Source organism: Lycium ferocissimum, unplaced genomic scaffold, assembly GCF_029784015.1.
Source record: "Lycium ferocissimum isolate CSIRO_LF1 unplaced genomic scaffold, AGI_CSIRO_Lferr_CH_V1 ctg8193, whole genome shotgun sequence".
Classification (NCBI taxonomy): Eukaryota; Viridiplantae; Streptophyta; class Magnoliopsida; order Solanales; family Solanaceae; genus Lycium; species Lycium ferocissimum.
The window spans coordinates 1-18,531 of NW_026727137.1; the positions used below are offsets into that span (position 1 = coordinate 1).

Consider the following 18,531-nt stretch of genomic DNA (forward strand, 5'->3'; position numbering starts at 1 on the left):
AATTATGTCGCTAAAATACGCTAAAATTTTTTTTTGTAGTGCATCGGTCGGGACGGTGGCCCAGAACGTGCCCATATGGCCCGTACTCTCTCTCTCTCTCTCTATATATATATATATATATATATATATATATATATATATATATATATATATATATGCATCCTATTTAATGACTCGACTAGCAACTCGGAGAATGGGTGCGAACATCCCCTACCGAACTTTGGTATCCTGCGAGAAAGGTACAGCAATCAATCCGTCGTACCTCGCGGGCATGATCACGATTGCACAAAATGCGTCAATACGAAAGATGTACCGAGTATGTAAGTGCGTAAGCATAAACATAACATAAGCATAAGAGATACAAATAACTTGGGAAAAGATGTAGAGACAACCTGAAACTCTGAACGAGGCCACTGAGGGCGACCATAATCATGATATAGATGTAAATGCATGCCCGTAAAATTATTCCTCACTGCGGAGGCATATATCATATCATATAACAATAATAAATCCCTCTCGGGGTGAGCTCATCATCATAACATCATCGATCTCGCGACCGATCGGTGGCACGCACGACTACGTGCCTACTCGGCCGCCACAACACGGCTCGGTAAAGAAAGAGTACATCTAGGTGCACGGCCCTACGTGCCTACCGGCCGCCTACAACACGGCTCGGTAAAGAAAAAACATGTCTAGGTGCACATATAAGTGCCTACCCGACCGATTATAGCGCGGCTCGGTAATGAAAATAAATACATATATATAAGTGCAATGCAAGACTGACCTCAGAAGAGATATCATAAGAAAAGTCAGAGTGACCTATCATCGTTACCCTCCGACTATCGTTATTGTCGCAACATTCTTTACCTTTCAATTCAAGAGACAACAACATGGAGAACATGTAAGATACTTGGTATGAGTTACACATGAAGTAGAGTTCAACTCATTCGGATGGTATATGATCAATCCAAGTTTAGCAGAAACATTCCAATTCGGTGGCCAAAAGAGATATGGAAGCATGAAAGGCGTTTGATGCAGTCATATATGAAATAAAGATTAGTCAATCACAAGGAATCGTATTCATCTCATATTTAGTGGAAACATATATCAATGGAAGGTCCGTCATCTTTAAGTGATGGACAAGAAAGATAAGAATGTGGGAATACACTTTAATACAAGCTATTTCGAGAAAGAGGTAAGCTTAACCATTTTGGAACGTAATCGACACAAGTTGAACGGAAAGTCTTTTAATCGATAGCCAAAAGGAGACGTGGAACATAATTTGGTACAAGTCATCTAGGTGCACACACACACACACACACACACACACACACACATATATATATATATATATATATATAGAGAGAGAGAGAGAGAGAGAGAGAGAGAGAGAGAGAGAGCGAGAGAGAGAGAGAGTATGGCTATGGGTACGTCGGGGCCACTGTCCCAGCTCCAGTTGATGCATATTAGTGCTCTTAGAGGGCTTACAGACTATCAATCAGTCTCCAGGTATTGTGTTTGGCCTTGCCGGTCTTCTGACTAGTTGTCTTTCTTGATTGTGGCCTTGTCGGACCTAGTTATGCATATATGTGTTGTTGGGCCTTTTCTGCTTGCAGGTTGTTATGATATATTTCTTACTATTGTTATTCAGCGGCCTCGTCGGCCTATGATTCACGTTATAGAGTTTAGATATCACAGTTGGTTCGCTCGGCCCCTTCGGGTGCCGGGTGCCGGCCACATCCCCAAGGTTGGGGTGTGACAAGGGAATCCATGCAAAATTTGCAATTTTTTCATGTATCAATTTGGGCTAATAATCAATCACTTTTTGAGTGGGAAAAGGACACTGTGTGTCCACTCAGTCAAATTAATCCCATATTTGATAACTATTTGGGCTTAATTCCACCAGGAGTCCGGTCGGCCCAAATTAATGCCAAAAAATGGTCGGCCGGCCTAAAATAATGCCAACAGCCCAGGCTCTTTAAAAAAAAAGAACTTTTTGTAGGGCTGTTAAGAAAAATCAGGTTTTTAGTGGCAATTAAAAAAGTCGCCACTAAAGATTAAATATCCCAAAACATGTATAATATGTGTATATTTAGTAAGAAATATCCCAAAATATGTATAATATGTATATATTTAGTAAGTATATACAAGAATGATACATTTTTATATACATATATTGGAATTATATATACACTTTATACAAGAATGATACAAACTTTGTTTTATATAGATATCTTTAAGAATTAATTATACATTTTATATACAAGAATGATGTAGTTTATATATATATGTTGGAATTAATTATACATGATACAATTCATATACATATACTGGAATTAATCATACATTTATTATACATAAATTATACGTTAATTATACATTTATTATACACATATTATACAATAGTGATATGACATTTTTTTTACATATACAATAGTGATACATATTATATACCACAATGATACATTTTTTATACGTATGATACACTTTCTATACAAGACTGATACAGTTTATATATACATGTTGGAATTATATATACACTTTCTATATAAAAATGATACATATTATATACAAAATGATACAATTTTCTATTCTATACTACACATTATATACACAAATGATACATATTATATACAAAAATGATACATACCTTAGTGATTCATATTTTATACAGTTTCTATACATTAGAGATAGGTACTGATACATATTTTTATACACAAATGATATATATTATATACAAAAATCGCCTCTGAGTTTTTTGGGATATTTCTTACTAAATATACACATATTATACATGTTTTGGAATGTTTAACCTTTGGTGGTGGCTTTTTTAATTGCCACTAAAAAGCTTGATTTTTTTGTAGCAGCCCTTTAGCAAAGTCGCCACAAAAAGTCTATTTTTTTTTAAAAAGCGCCTGGGCTTTTAGTGGCGACTTTTTAAATCTTTTGTGGCGACTAAAAGTCACCACAAAAGACTTGCTACAGATTTTGGCTAGCGGATGGAAATAGTTTATGGGCTAATTTTTAGGTTTGGAAATAGATGGGCCAGCGCGTGGGATTATTTATGGCCCAGTGGCCATTTGTGTCCTTTCCCCTTTTTGATTTGCTAGGTTGGCGGGCAAAAATGGACTAAGTTAATAAATGATCGCCTCAACTTGGACAAGTTATGCAAGTCATATTTTTATGGGCTAATTTTGTCATCCGTAGATACAAGTAATGAGATTCCAGCTCCACCCTTAATTAGATGTTTTGAGTTTGAGTGAAGAAATTTCTAATAGGCAGCGTTTGTCCCTTGAATTGACCATCCACTGCATATCTGACTGAATTAGTTGGAACATTGAATACCAAAGTTGAACAAAGAAAATAACAAAATAAAAACACCAATATGGAAGCACAATATTTCCTTTTTTGAACTTCTCATTGGTTCCAAATACCAAACCAGAAGTAAAATTAATCCGTTATTCATTAGTTCAGTTATATATGGTAACTATGAACCAAAGTATATATCACTATTAAATTCCATTCCTTAGATAGTTGTATTAATTAATACTGTAATCATGAACGGAATTTTATAAGATCTATTTACCAAGCTTGTAATTATTGATCTCCCAGTTGAGAAAAATATATTAGCTTATTGGAGATATCAAAATCTACTTATAGATTCTTAGCAAGGATTTATTTAGGGTTATTTATCATGTCTCGTACTGCTACCAATGAGTTCTTAAATCCATTGCAAGTGAAGGAGAAGGAAAAGTCCCAGTCTCCAAAAGGCTTAAAAGTTCTTGCCATTGATGACAATGTGGTTTGTCTTAAAGTTCTCGGTTCCCTCCTCCAAAAATGTGGCTATACAGGTTAGTCACTAGTAATAGCATACGAAGAATTTTTAGTAATAAATATATATCGGTCTATTTTCATAGTTTGATTTGTACAAGGGTTTGAATTTGGGGTATGGGATGTATGTAGAATTTTGCGTAAGAGGTGTTAGCCTATTGTAACAATTCGACTAGTATACGAGTTTGGATTTAGGGTTATGGGGCTCTAAGATTTGGTTTCGATCACAAATTGACGTTTACTTTATATTAATTTTTAAGTAGTGTTAGCTTATTGCGTGGTGTACGAAACAATGTGTGTCATCTATGTTCACAATTTGACTTGTACACGGAATTGAATTTGGGATGTGGGATGTACTCAAATTTTGAGTAAGAGGCGTCAACCTATTATCACAATTCGACTAGTCACGAGTTTGGGTTTAGGGTTATGGGGGTTCTAAGATTTAATTTCTATCATAAATTGACGTTTATGTTGTATTAATTCTTAAGTAGTGTGGGCCTATTGTATGCTGTACACGCGATTTAAAACAATATGTGTCTCCTATGTTCACACTTTGACTTGTACATGATTTTGTATTAGGGGTGTGGGGTGTACGTAGAATATTAAGTAAGAACGACCTGTTATAATAATTCAACTAGTACATGGGTTTGGTTTTAGGGTTATGTGGTTTTAAGATTTAATTCCTATCACAAATTGACGTTTAATTTGTATTATGCCTGATGACACCCTTTCACAAGAAACATTATTGTACGTTTGTTAAGTTTTCAGCGGAAACAAAGTTGTTACAAAAGTTGGTCGCAAAAAAATAGCATTGTACTTTTTGAAGTTTTTACAGAACCAAAAAAAAAAAAAAAAAAAAAAATAGAAAAAAGTAGTTACAGGGTATAAAGGAAAGATATAAGGGATAAAGTTTGATATTGAAGCAATAGTTATCAGTTCTATCTTTTTCTGTTTTTTTCTTAGTCAGTCAATTTTATATTTACCTGATTTTTAAATGAGTTTACCCGAGAGATAAGGATAAGTTGTATCTATAATGATGCTTATCGAATAGTATGCAATTTTTAAGGTTTTCGATAAGTACAATCTAAAAGCTAATTCGATCTCTTTTTTATTTGATGAAAAATCTAGTACAGTACAAGTTGCCTCCTGCGTTACAAACTCCTAAACTCATGTCTAGCAATTTTATTGACCAAAAGAATTTTTATTCTATCAAATAACTTAACCTGATGGTGTAAAAATATAGTTCATCACTTGTCGGTGCACAAAACTTAAACTACAATTATGGGCAGTTTCATTTTACTAAGGAGCCAAATTTTGTTGAATATTTTGCAGTTACAACGACAAGAAATGCGAATGAAGCACTGGAGATGTTGAGGAAGAACAAAGAGAGCTTTGACATTGTCATAACTGATGTTGTTAGAGATGATATGGATGGTTTCAAGCTATTGGAAGCTATTGGCCTTGAGATGGATATTCCAGTAATAAGTAAGTATTGAACCAAAAGAGAAAAAAATATACTTCAATCTCACCAATAACAGATGTGGTGGGATGGATGAAGGATTTCTCCACCCTTAACGCATCTTTCGAGTTCAAACTCGGGGAATAAAGATAGATGTAGTCGGACTAGTGGGTTTCGAATACCATATGGTTAAACAAGGAAAACCCAATTTTTCTCCCACTCTTTTTACTTTAATGTATTCAAAATTCAGAACTCACTGGTCCGACTACTTCGAGCATTACTTTATGCATCAGGAATTCGAAACCCACTAGTTCAAATACTCCGGGCCTATTAAAGGAGAAGTTCTCCTGCAAAGGAGTTTATCCGACTAAATCTAGACTAATCGGGCCAGTGAGTTCCGATTACCAGATAGTTAAGCAAAAAAATTCCTCAATTTTCATGAGGATCTGAAACTCATTAGTCCGACTTGTAGAGAGGAATTTCTTCATTCCCAAGTTTATGAAATCAAACTTTTGATTAAGGGTGGAACAGTAACATCCATATCATCACATTCCTTAGTGGTCCTAATTTCTCTTTCTTTGTTACCCTTCTTATAATATCAAAAGATACAAGTTTGATATGGTGACTGATTGAATTTAATTTTCAGTGACATCTGCAAATGGTGAGATTAAAACAATTGTGGAGGGAATCAAGCATGGAGCTAGTGACTACTTGGTGAAGCCTATAAAAATGGAGGATGTCAAGAATATTTTTCAACATGTTACTACTAGTAATAAAACTATAGAAGATGATCATAGTACTCCAATATCATGCAATGACACAAATGAATTTGGGGTTCAAGAATCAAGCTCATCATTGCCGCTCAAAAGAAAAAGCAAGAATAGCTTACTACAAGATGAAGATGAAGAAACAAATACTGATCAATCTAGTGGAGAATCTTGTCCTCCTAAAAAGAAAAATAGAATGCGTTGGTCTAAGGAATTGCACTACAAGTTCTTGGATGCTTATTATCAGCTTGAAGCTGATAATCTTGATAGTAAGTTTCATTACTTTTTTAAATAAAACCTCCAACTTGTTTGCTATATCGCTTTCGCATTCAGGTTTTAAATTTGATTGGTTCAACCTTTAGTTTCTTACCACTTAACCAATTACCACTACTGAAAAAATGCGAATTTCTGATGGAACCCGTGGAAATGGGCTTGTTGTGAACACTTGCGACCGAAAATGCCATATTTCCGATGGTAACGTCAATCGAAAATTCATGTTTTTTAGTAGTGGACATTTTGAAGATTATGGGTTCAATAATTGTTGAAACTTAGGAGTAGCTACTTTTTATTTATACATATCTATCATGAGTCTAAACCAAGATTTAAATTTGATGGCATGGGTTCGACTCTGAGGTTTTTAGAACTCATTGCATCGTTTTGTTAACATTTATATATATATATAATGCCTATAATACGTGTCATAAATATTGGATTAGTCCTAACACGACATGATAACTATGCTCTGCGTTGAACACATTGATTATATACTACATATGCCTCAGTAATTACACTTGATTAGTCAGAGAAAATTAGTGCTTAGAGTTTCTATGGCATTGACTGCAGAGGTTGTTCCCAAGAGAATTCTTGAAATCATGAATGAACCTGGGATAACTAGAGAAAAAGTAGCAAGTCATCTTCAGGTAACACACTAGACCAATTTTTTTCTTCAAAATTTCCCCTGTATTCTCTATAAGTTTTTTTTATTAGATTTGTAACAAATGTAACCCTTCTTTTTCTTTTTTTATTTTTTTTAAATTATAGAAGTTTCGGAATGGCTTAAAGAAGCAAAATGTAATTTTGAATCAAGATAGTACAATTTCCACAACTTGCAATTCTCCAACAATGCCATTTACAGGGCACTCTGTTAGAAAACCTGAGTTGTCAAACAACAACATTTTTCTAAATCAGAAGCCCTGTCTCGTGCCTCGGAACCACTACGAACAATTCCTGCTTCAGCAAAATGCAGGGAATTTTGCTCCAATAAGTGCCAATCCGATCGTTGATAATCGTGTTTCTCGTCCCATGTTGGCTGCTAATGTAATTTCTCAGCCTGATTTAAATAGTCTTCAGTATCTTGACGAAAATCATAGTTCGCGGAGAAATATGGACGAAGGGATCTTGAACAATATGCCTCAACATTCTGCATTTTTTGGTTATCAAGGTCCTGTTTCAGGTGAAATGCAGCCAGTTATTTCAATTTGCCCATATTCAAGTGGTCCTTTTTCACTGAATTATGTTGGTGTATCTGATCATCAAATGTTTGGAGATGTTTCAGTGTCACAACAGATTACACCTATTTCATCATTTGATTCAAGTGGACTTGTCGTAAGTTCCACACCTGGTAGGTAACTCTTTATATGCTACCTTCATTTGCATTGCCATTTCAAGATTCTTATCGATTATCTGGATTTAAGTTATATACGCTAGTGGCATTGTAAGGATTTTTAGTACTATCAGGGTAATTTAACATGTGATGGCATGTTATTCATTTTTAACAAGTAACCCGGCTATGTAAGTATTTTCATAACTAGAAACACGTGTTTATTCGAGCGTAGTTCTGTTGGAAATGTGCTTGTTGGCAACCAACATAAATCCTAGATTTCCTGACTCAATCGGAAAAACACGTGTTTCTAGTAGTGATTTACAAGAAAGGGAGCCTTGGAGAAACGTTAAAGTTATCTCCGCGTGACCTATAGTACTATACAGAGGCAAATTTAGCTCAAAAATAGGGTGCACGTCAACCCATGGTCTTCCGCAAAATTAGGTATTTTCTATATATATTTCCTAGAATTAATCTATTATTATTAGCTGGCACCCATGCTACAAAAAAGTTGAATGGCCCACTTGGTTGAACACTGAGTAATCACCCAAAGAAATAGAGATCAATTTCCACTTAATGCTTTCTTTTTTCTCCCTTTTTGGTGCTGCATCCATGTTCTAGAAATTCTAGATCCGCCTCGGGTCCTATAAGGTAGGGGTCCGAATCGTGGAATCAACCACCGATGTTTGCGTCTGGGTGTAGACTGCCCACATCATAACCCCTTGGGGTGCGACCCTTCCCTGAACCTACATGAACGCAGAATTCTTCGTGCACCGAACTGCCTTTTTTGGTAGTGCTTTACGAAGTACTTAAACTCTTTGTATATTATGGTGAACACGAATTATTGGTTGTTACAACATGTTGATTTCCCATTTTATTTTCCCAATTGCAGGACAGCTCGAAGGAAGGGATTTAGTTAGTTTTAATAGAAGAGCCGCTTCAGAATTTGGTGTAGAAGCTAGTGGTTCTTCAATTAACTTTTGTGGTGTTCAAATAGATGGCTTACAAGGGAATGGCCAAAATAGACTTTTGCAACTACTTCGTGATGATTCCGAGAGAAACAGCTATATGCATGAGGATAATTATACTTCATTGGATGATGACCTTAGCACAATGGTACAACAGGTATTGCCTATTTCTGAAAATGAATCCTAAAAATTAGAACAGAATTTCTAGTTGCAACACGTTGCTCATAGAAAATTGCACAAGGTAGAACAAATGTGGTTGTGCAAATGTTATGTATATATATGGATTTAAGTTATACACTTATATTGTAAGGCGTTTTTACAATATCAACGCTTCAACTTGTTATACCAAGTTCTCACCCGATCGATATTCTAAGTTATTGCATCTAGCTTGTTAGCTTGAGATGAAGAGTTACCTACTTTTATTATAGGTGAACTTTATCTCATAATATAAAATACTTATAAAAATACCTGCCTACTATCATTGCACATAACTTAAATTCTATACATGCATACATACATATATTGTCTTTCACGTTACAACAATAACAACAACATATCTCACGAGTGGGGTCTAGGAGGGTGGGTGTACGTAGACCTTACCCCTACCTTTGTGAGGTAAAGAGACTGTTTCCGATAGTCACTATAGTCCCTCGGCTCAAGAAATTTGTGTTTCATGTTAGAATTATCATATTATACGATACATGTGTGCCCGAAGACATGTTCAAATATAGAGGCAATGAATTCAGAATAGATGCACTTTATTATATGTGTATTGTATGTACACTTTTAAAAAAAATTCTTTTAACACATGAAATATTGCTTTATCTCTTGATCTAATTAAAATCTGTTGATTATTTTGATTTGCTTGGATATTTAATTAGAACGAAATTACTCTATGACTTTGCAGTTTCAGGACAACTCGGCTCCAAATTTGTGAAAGGAGGTCAACGACAGCTGGTCAACATTTGTGAAGAGCTAATTAAAGAAGTCAAATTAATTCCTCTTAATTTTGTGATTTGCTGCGTATGAAAAAACATTTATACGGGGTAAGATATCAGTCATTGAGTAACATTTACCCTTTTAATGTAATTATTGAATGTTCAATTAGTAGGTTTGTTTTTAATTTTATTTTCTCTTTTTTCAAATTGTGGCCTTTAATCTTTATGGAGTTATTATGATGGTGTCATCGCACCATGGCTTGTAGAATTAATTGTATTCTATTAAGACCAAGATAATTTACAAAATAGAAAGAAATAAAAAATGGTTCCTATGGTTATTTCTGATCACTATGGAGCCAAATTTACAAGATTTACCTTGATTATCTATTCAATTTTCTGTTAATTAACTTTTTCAGGAACAATATTCTACGATGGTGTATAATTCACCTAGCACAGTGCGAAATATCTTTATTTTTTAAAACAAGTGTGCGGATCAAACCTACCGACTGCAAAAGTTGCGGGTTTATAATAATAATAATAATAATAATAATAATAATAATAATAATAATAATAATAACAACAACTATGATAATAATAATAATAATAATAATAATAATAATAATTACGCCTCAATCCGAAATATCATATTAGACAACCAAAAAAAGGTAACGTGTCAGACATTGACAACATTACTTTCATTTTCTACCCACAAAAGAAATATTACGTTGCATAAATACAATCATTGTCGACCACCATTATCATCGCCAGTTACCAACCATCACCATCGGCCATCTCTCTCATCACAATCACCATTGACAACCACCATGCATCGCTGCCGACCATTACTGTCAGTCGCTACCACACCTACCAACTCCATCATTATAACTATATCCATAGTTGTCGTCATCGTTGTCACCGTCGTCGTCACCTATCACTATTACGGCCAATCTCTACTACCAACCACCTCCACCATCACAACTAGCGCCGCCACCAACTACGGCCAAATGCTTCGTCAACCACCACACATTCTTCAGCCACCCCAACAACCATCAATACAGCCAACTACTAATATCAACCAAACTCCGCCATCACAACTACTACCACCATTACCAACCACCACTATCGCGTTAGTCATTACAACACCAACCACCTCGACCATTCACACGTATCACCACCATCATTACTAGCCACTAACACAAATCATCACCACTACAAATACCGAACATACAAATAACGAACATAAAAGTTTTATATTTTGGGAAAATTACGTTCTATGTCTATTTTTGAATGAAAAAAATGATTTCACAAAAAGCTCTTGTATTTTGTTTACAGATATCCTATGAAAATTAATAATCATATAACAAATAAAACATTTGTAATGTACTGCTTAAACAAATCGCCCCTCTTCTTTAAATATCTTTTTTATCATTTCCCCACATGAAGATAAACATAAAATGAGGTTTAAGAAAACAATAAAGGAACGATCTAGAGAAGATTAACATGACCTCTGTACAAAAATGATATGAACGAATCATAGAAGTGGTCCAAATGTTTCTTCATTAAGGGCGTGTTTGGTATGGAGGAAAATATTTTCTAAAAAATGTTTTTTAATTTTTCCATGCTTGGTTGGTTAAATTTTTTAAAATTTTCTCTAGGAAAATAAATTCCTTAAAAATGACTTCCCTAGCGGAAGTAAGGAAAACAAGTTCGACAAGTGGCATTCCACATTGATTGTGTTCCCTCCACCCTTCAACACATGACACTACAAGAAAACATCTAATTTGTGGAGGTTTTTTAGTCAATTTGTGGCGGTTTCCAACCCCCACAAACAGAATTGTGGCGGTTTCTGAAAACGCTACAGTTATCAATGCCACGAGTCTTATTGTGGCCGTTTTTCGAAACCTCCACGACGGCCGCCACAAAATAAAAGTTAAATTTGTGGAGGTTTTTAGAGATAATCGGTGGCAGTTTATAACCTCCAAAATATCATCTTACTATTTCAAAAAAAAAAAAAAAAAATTGGGGGTTTTTTGGAACCCCCCCCCCCCCCCCCAATATGATACTTAGTTCTTTTCCAAAAACTTAATTGGGGGTTTATAACCCCCACAATGTTAATGATTAAAAAAAAGAAATTAACTAGTGACAATTTAATTTGTTTCCACCACAATACTTTTTGTTATTAAATTTTTTTTGCTATTTAAAATTTTTAATCAGGACTAAATAAATAATTTCACTGAACAACTTATAACAAAGTCAAATTCCATTAAAAATAACCATAATAACAAACAATACAAACTCAGATCCAACTAAACAAAATTTGTATCATAACTATGATATCTGATATAGTGACCAACTAGCTAGGATAATAAAAATGTATGTATTCATTACAAGATTAATCCTACTATTCTCTAGCTAATAAATTGATGGGTTATAAAAATTTGAAGTTGACTTAGAATAGGAAGTCTTCAATGTTCTTATAATAATCAGCAACGAAATTCTCCATCTTGGTCACCATACTAAGTTGCTCTGCATCCATGGTTTCAATTCACCCTTCCTAACCACACCAAAAAAGAAAATTCAAAAGTTCTTAAATAAACACACATTCGGCAAAACTATTCTGAAATACGATATTAACTTTTGCCCTCATTTCAAAACTGAGGCAGAGTCAATAGTAGAAGCACGTCACACATGCACTGAGGTTAAACTAATGTTTTGGACTTCAAAGAGTCCTTAGATTTCTTTATGCAGGTTCCATGATTCATGCATATAAAATTATTAGTAGAAAGAACTACAGGGAGAACATAAGCTTGTCAACTTTTGGTTGACAAAATGGGTAGCAACAGTTGGATAGCAATGCATAACTGCACAAAAGTCCTGGTCCTGGCACTAAATCCCATATCATTAAGATTAATGAATCCTCCAATCAGTTGACCTCTTACAGTACGATCTCCCGTTTCTTAAGTCACTTTACATTTCAGTTTGTCGTGTTAGATTCCAAGTTGAACTACTTAAACAAGTTCTCTAATAACGCACCATACTAATCTCAAGAAGAAGCTTTTGAAATCGCAAATGCTTAAAATACTGGGCTAAATAAAGGATGAATATTATAAATTGAGAAAATCAGAAGCATGAGAATTAGTTTTATTGAAACTCACAATCTGCTCACCATGTTTTTCAGCAGGCATCCCAAAGTGTTTGTTATTCGTCTTTCCCTGCTCAAAGCTAAACCAAGAAAATAATCAACAAAAACAATTAGCAATCAAACCATCGTATTACAACAAAAATTCTAGCCATATATTCATGAAAATCACCTATGTAACAAATATACAGGTCCTCTATAGGTGAAATAACATTAGAATCGAACAAATAAATTATAAGTTGTAATCAGCCCAATGATTAACATAAGTTAAACTTGCATCAAAGCTGAATGCTAACAACACTGGAAAACTGAAGTAGAAGAAACGTACTGCTAACGTGAGAGTGATAATTGATGTACCTTCCTATAATTCATGAAGTCTGTTATATAAAAAGTGAGCTTTCACTGAAAAGAATATTTGGCCAATGAATGAGTTAATGCATAACTTACCAAATCCATTGCTTTAGATTACTCTTTGACCAAAATGAGTAATTATCTACCACAATCACCCGAGCTTAATGCAAAAGTTAACGTAATTATACTCATGTTTCTAACCACATCTAATATACTTACATGGATACAGCAGTTGCAATATACAACGGTTGCAAATATGAGAAACCTCCTCATATAGTACCTGGAAACAAAAACTTCTCTTAATTGTCAAAAGAAGGAAAATAAAAAATTCCCTTAATTGTCAAAAATGCAAAAACACACAGTTTCCCCAAACAACAATAATGACACTTAATTTACCAATCAAACCTCGAAACCAATTAAGGAACCCACGAAAGAATTGAACCAACATTTAACCCAATAATTGTAATGATACATAGATCGACACGCATATCGCAACCAGTTTCGGGTACGAACTCGACATCAGAAAGTAAACAAAGAGAAATAAGAAAGAATTTTACGAAGTAGTTACCTTTCCCGTTCGGATTGCAGTCCTGGAATAAGAAAGAGTTTTACTCTATAGAGCCCTGGAATTTTGAGTTGATAGAAGAAAGTGATTGATTCAGTTGAGCCCTGGAATTTCGTGAGTTGTGGAGAGGGAATTTAGCCCTCAGGAAAAAAAGAGGGGGGAAAAAGAGAGGGAAAAGGAGAGGGAATTTGCCCCCCAGGTTCTGAATATTTTTTGAGTCTATTTCCTAATTACCCCATAATGTTCAGATTAAAACTTAGGAAGATGGTGTCTAATATTGCCTTTTCACATTTTTTTCTCTTTTATTTCTTTTTTATTAGTAATTAAAAATATTGGGAGATAGAACTAACTATATAATAAAACATACTTTAACAAAATTGAGATATATATACTATAAGAAAATAAAACATAAAAAAAAAAAAAAAGCAACAAAAAAGCAAGATATCTAAACAAATAAAAATCTAAGATATAGAACAAACTCACAAAAACTCATTAACATAATTCATTTAATATTCAAATTGCTAAATATCTTTGATTAGATAAAATAATATTATTTGTTTAAATTCAGAAGTCCTAATATTATGAAAATAAAAGATTTATGTGCATATATTTTGTTAAAAAAATTCCTTTCACACATCTACACAAGTAAATTTGTAGGTCGACGCCGTATATTAAGTCATCTCAAACGATTTCTCATTTTATATTAAATATGTGCTACTTGTACCTTCTAGTGAAGGTTGTCATGTTAAATCTTACCTAATCTTGTATGACTACAATCCATCTTAGCATATGTATCTCTGCAATATTCATCTTATGGATATATTGGACTTTACCGGCCCGACACTCGCTAACATATGATATTATTGGTCTTACAACTGTTTTATAGAACTTACCTTTCAGTTTGATATGAATTCTATCACATAACACCCCAATAACACTTTTTCATTTTAACCATTGTCATACCCCATTTCAACCGAGGTCAAAATAGTTTATAACATCCGGGCAATTCCGGGGTTAATTAAAGTTAAGAGTCGCCACCTAATTATTTACGGTGAATTAGGGCACCTAAGGTTAATTAAAGTAATTATCTAAAGTTGATTTTTATTTTAAAGTCTACGAAACCAAATGATTCTAGGAACGGGTTCAATTAGCCTAAAGGGAAGGTATTAGGCACCCTTTAAGACCCATTAACAATGGTTAACCGACCGACTTATGATTAGTTAGGCTAAGGGTAAATGTAATATTATACCGACCGACTTATGATTAGTTAGGCTAAGGGTAAATGTAATATTATAGAAAATAAAATAGTTTGTAAACATTGCTAAGGTTATAAATAGAAATATAGTGATGCTATTAAAAATAAGATTTGTAGAAAATTATAATTTTTTGCGTAAAAGAGTTTAGTCATAAATAAACTGAAAAAGGTGCACACTTGTGCAACATTTATATATATTTGAGGAAAATAAGTCATACCACATAACAAATTAAGAGAGTCATTATACGATTAATATTAGTAAGACTTAAAATTATACGATATTAAGTATGGCGAAATAGTCAGAAATTTGAGGGGATTTTTAATGTCTAAAATGATTCAAGCCTTTACTATTAAAAAAGTATATTATGAAGTCATCATGATTATTTGAAAGGCATGGTTATTATTTAACCTTTGGCGTCCTTTAGGAAATCATCTTCGTGTAATCCAAAATGTTGTAGATACTAACATTCAAATTCATTCTAAGTCTTAAACGATCCTACTTAATCTTCCAAAAAACTAGAATTCCTACAAACCCCGCCAAGACCCGTCTAAGTCAAAAAGATAAAATGTTAGTCGTATAATACAAATCAAGCACACACAATAGAGTAAGAGAGCAAATGTAACTAAATGGGCTTATCCCATTTAAGCACAGCAGCCAATTTCTTTCGTCACATAGGCTTTGGCCCATGAATCCTTTATACACTGCAGGTTGGGGCTGACTCGAGAAGAAGATTTCGTTGGGCTTTGGCCCAACACCGAATGCGGAAGATGACGAGTCCCTTGGACTCGCACGTGATGGTCATGCATAAAATGAAAGGAAAAGGATTAGTATATAATAAACGAATAAGATTAAACAAGCAAAATATAAACTCGAAACAGAAACACCAAATCAGATTTTTACAAAAAAATCCACATATTAGTTCTAGCAACAGTCCTGGTTGCTCATTCTGTATTAAATTAAACTCAAAGGCTAGATATATCTAAATACTAGGCAAGCATTTTTCGCATACACGATAGATACAACAGTAGCAGTAGGCAGCATATGGTTTTAAATATTCCTAAACATGGGATTCGGAGGAATTCTAAAAAAAGTGACAGGCCAAGTCTGATGAAATATGAATTGCAAAGAAAAACAAACATGAAGCACAACAATCGTTTGATGTTAGCCAGCTTGCATAAAAGTTTGCGTAAAAACAACATTTGTCTGGCTGAAAACACAACAATTGTTTGTTTATTTCATTAAGTGTAGCAATTGTTTCAAAAAAACAGTGCGATTGAATGAAGTGTAATAGCAATCAAGTAGTTGCAATTTCCCCAAAAATGGGAAATCTGCCAGCTTCATGGGCACAGCAACAGCTCTTACCAAATGCAGCACTTTAGGGGGAAGCATTTGATTATCAAGCGTGGTAGAAAAGACATCATAACATGGCATAACAATAGGTAGCGGATTGGGGCATCATGGACATACTTGTCAACACTTATCCCATGGAAAAGTTCATTGTGTAAACAGCTATGCCACACACAACATCACACAAATTCGGAATAACATGTTGAGTTTAATTTCATGCTCATAAACTAAAGACTTAAACAACTAGGCTTTCAAGAACTGAAAGTAGGAAAGCTAGAACGAGCATTCATATTCCGTATTCAAATTTAACAGACCCGAAGGGACAGCGAAAGGTAGTATTTCTAACTTTATACCAACATTTGAATCAACACATATAAATCAGAGCTATCGGGAACTGAAATACACAACTAGATTAACCATGTTGATAGCAAAGCAATGGTTACTTTCAAAGTGAAGGAAACTAATTCTGAGAGCTATTTCAAAATGGAGATATGAACCACATCATTTCCATCAGGACTTTGGCTTAAACTAAACTACTTCCAGGGGATTGTAAACATAGCAGCTTAGACCTACTTCAAACTAGTCTGGAACTGATTTGAACATCTCGTTAAATCTGAATCCTTGTTCAGTCAAAGCATTTAAATACTCAAGCAGATCAGAAATCAGGTGTCCTAAACAAATTACTGATGGAACATGGCAGATGAGAATGCATGAATAGCTACAGGTTTAGGACATTAGATATCCCAGAATTCGAATAATTGTTTCAGATCTGAAATCCCTATGTGCATACCTAAACCCCAACCTTGACTTCTCAAATACCAATTTCAAAATACTACTAACACATGATAAAGCCATTAGAGATGATTTTATCTTCTACCAGATTCACAACAAGATAAGACAGGGGAACAATGCTGCAATACTATAGAAGGGTCCAAACAGTCAAGCGAAACCAGTTTTTAGAAGATGAAACATGCTGAGGTTCCAAGAAATCAGTTAGTCCTAATCATGACAGGGCAAATCTAAATGAATCAAATAGGGAAGAGTTTGAGCTAAAGGGGACAACGGTTCATATTTTACATATAACTAAAGAGAAACCAAGGAACTACTCATGCTAAATCCATAACAGGCCTCGAGTAGACAGAACTGGAGTCTCAATAATACTAAATAGATAGAATGAAAGGGAGGAAGCTTTGCTCTTCAGAATGAGTCCAAACAAGCAGCCGTCCACACAAATTTTAATCCAACAACCATATCATACTCAGTTATTCTCGAAGAACATTCGGCAAACATTAAGGCCTAGACAGCACCTACTTTCAAAAACTGAAATCAACCAAGCAATCTCTTTAATTCGATCTTTAGGTATTAAAACACTCAGTCAAACAATTTCATGTTTACCAGCCAAACAGACCCTTACCAATTCCATTCTTTATGTATAGAGATTCCCGTTTGAACATGTAGCAAACTGTAACGTACTTTACCGACAACCAATGAATACATGTACTATACTATCCTACCGTTGACAGATAATCGACTGAACAAAAAAGGGGGGGGGGGGGGAGGGCCAATGAATACACACTGAATCATGTTGAGCTGTTATTAGCTAAGAATTAATAAAACAGTATCTAAGGCACAAGCAGATTAAAATGACGTCGTGAAACTAACGATAACATTTTGACCATCATTTAGACTTAGAATACACAGAGACTGACTTAACATGCTCTCTAAACCATATCCTATGACTAAGTAGAACAGATCCCAATTAGGAGCATACTAATGAATTAAAACTAAACAATATTAACTTAATCATTCACACATGAATTTATATGAACATGTCGACACTGCTAAACTGAGACTAAGCAACACCAAATCAGGGTACGATCACATAAACACTGTTAACCGAAGCTGACTTAACTAAAACGACATAAATATATACAGCTGTTACTGAGCTACTAAATTGGAACCAAATCAGCTAGACAATGAAACATACATGAACACATAAATGCTACTAGGCTACCTATACTGAAACGAAAACTAACTGAAGAAGGATGGTTTACCTCTTCCGAGTGCAGTGAAACTGAGGCAGGGGTTGCGAATCTACCCTCGTAATGACAGATCCGAACTCGACAAAATGGGTTCGAACGCCCTCTTATGGCTATCAACCAATAGAAATAAAGTGAAACCTTTATCACGGCTAAAGTTTCCCAAAAATAAAGAAAGCAAGCTTTTGAAGATGGTCGTGTCCTTTTTTTCTGTTTTTCTTTTTTTTGGCTAAAGAAAAGTTGAGGTGTATTTTATAGGTGCCAAAAACTA

General features: G+C 34.5%; 2 protein-coding genes, 1 long non-coding RNA gene and 1 other non-coding gene across 5 annotated transcripts; 3 read left to right on the plus strand and 1 right to left on the minus strand.

The window, feature by feature from the left end:
- The first annotated feature begins 3,694 nt into the window (after positions 1 to 3,694).
- Positions 3,695 to 7,686, plus strand: LOC132045840 (two-component response regulator ORR22-like). The gene is made up of 5 exons (XM_059436413.1): positions 3,695 to 3,851; positions 5,164 to 5,316; positions 5,937 to 6,326; positions 6,901 to 6,977; positions 7,099 to 7,686. Exons 1-5 carry the CDS (start codon positions 3,695 to 3,697, stop codon positions 7,684 to 7,686), a joined length of 1,365 nt encoding a protein of 454 aa, XP_059292396.1.
- Positions 7,687 to 8,274: 588 nt separating this feature from the next.
- LOC132045843 (uncharacterized) lies at positions 8,275 to 9,987 on the plus strand. Of its 2 annotated transcripts, none has more exons than XM_059436415.1 (3): positions 8,275 to 8,462; positions 8,550 to 8,782; positions 9,533 to 9,987. In XM_059436415.1, exons 1-3 carry the CDS (start codon positions 8,408 to 8,410, stop codon positions 9,560 to 9,562), a joined length of 318 nt encoding a protein of 105 aa, XP_059292398.1. In that variant the 5' UTR covers positions 8,275 to 8,407; the 3' UTR covers positions 9,563 to 9,987. The 2 variants fall into 2 exon arrangements, with proteins under 2 accessions (XP_059292398.1, XP_059292399.1); XM_059436416.1 differs by having other exon boundaries at positions 8,275 to 8,447.
- A 1,026-nt stretch (positions 9,988 to 11,013) lies between these two features.
- On the plus strand, positions 11,014 to 11,117 carry LOC132045845 (U6 spliceosomal RNA). Its single transcript, XR_009412539.1, has one exon. It is a non-coding gene; the product is annotated as a U6 spliceosomal RNA (small nuclear RNA).
- A 582-nt stretch (positions 11,118 to 11,699) lies between these two features.
- LOC132045842 (uncharacterized) lies at positions 11,700 to 13,834 on the minus strand. Its single transcript, XR_009412538.1, has 4 exons — positions 13,622 to 13,834; positions 13,273 to 13,333; positions 12,719 to 12,785; positions 11,700 to 12,117 (listed from the first exon to the last, which is right to left on the minus strand). It is a non-coding gene; the product is annotated as an uncharacterized LOC132045842 (long non-coding RNA).
- Between the last annotated feature and the right edge of the window lie 4,697 nt (positions 13,835 to 18,531).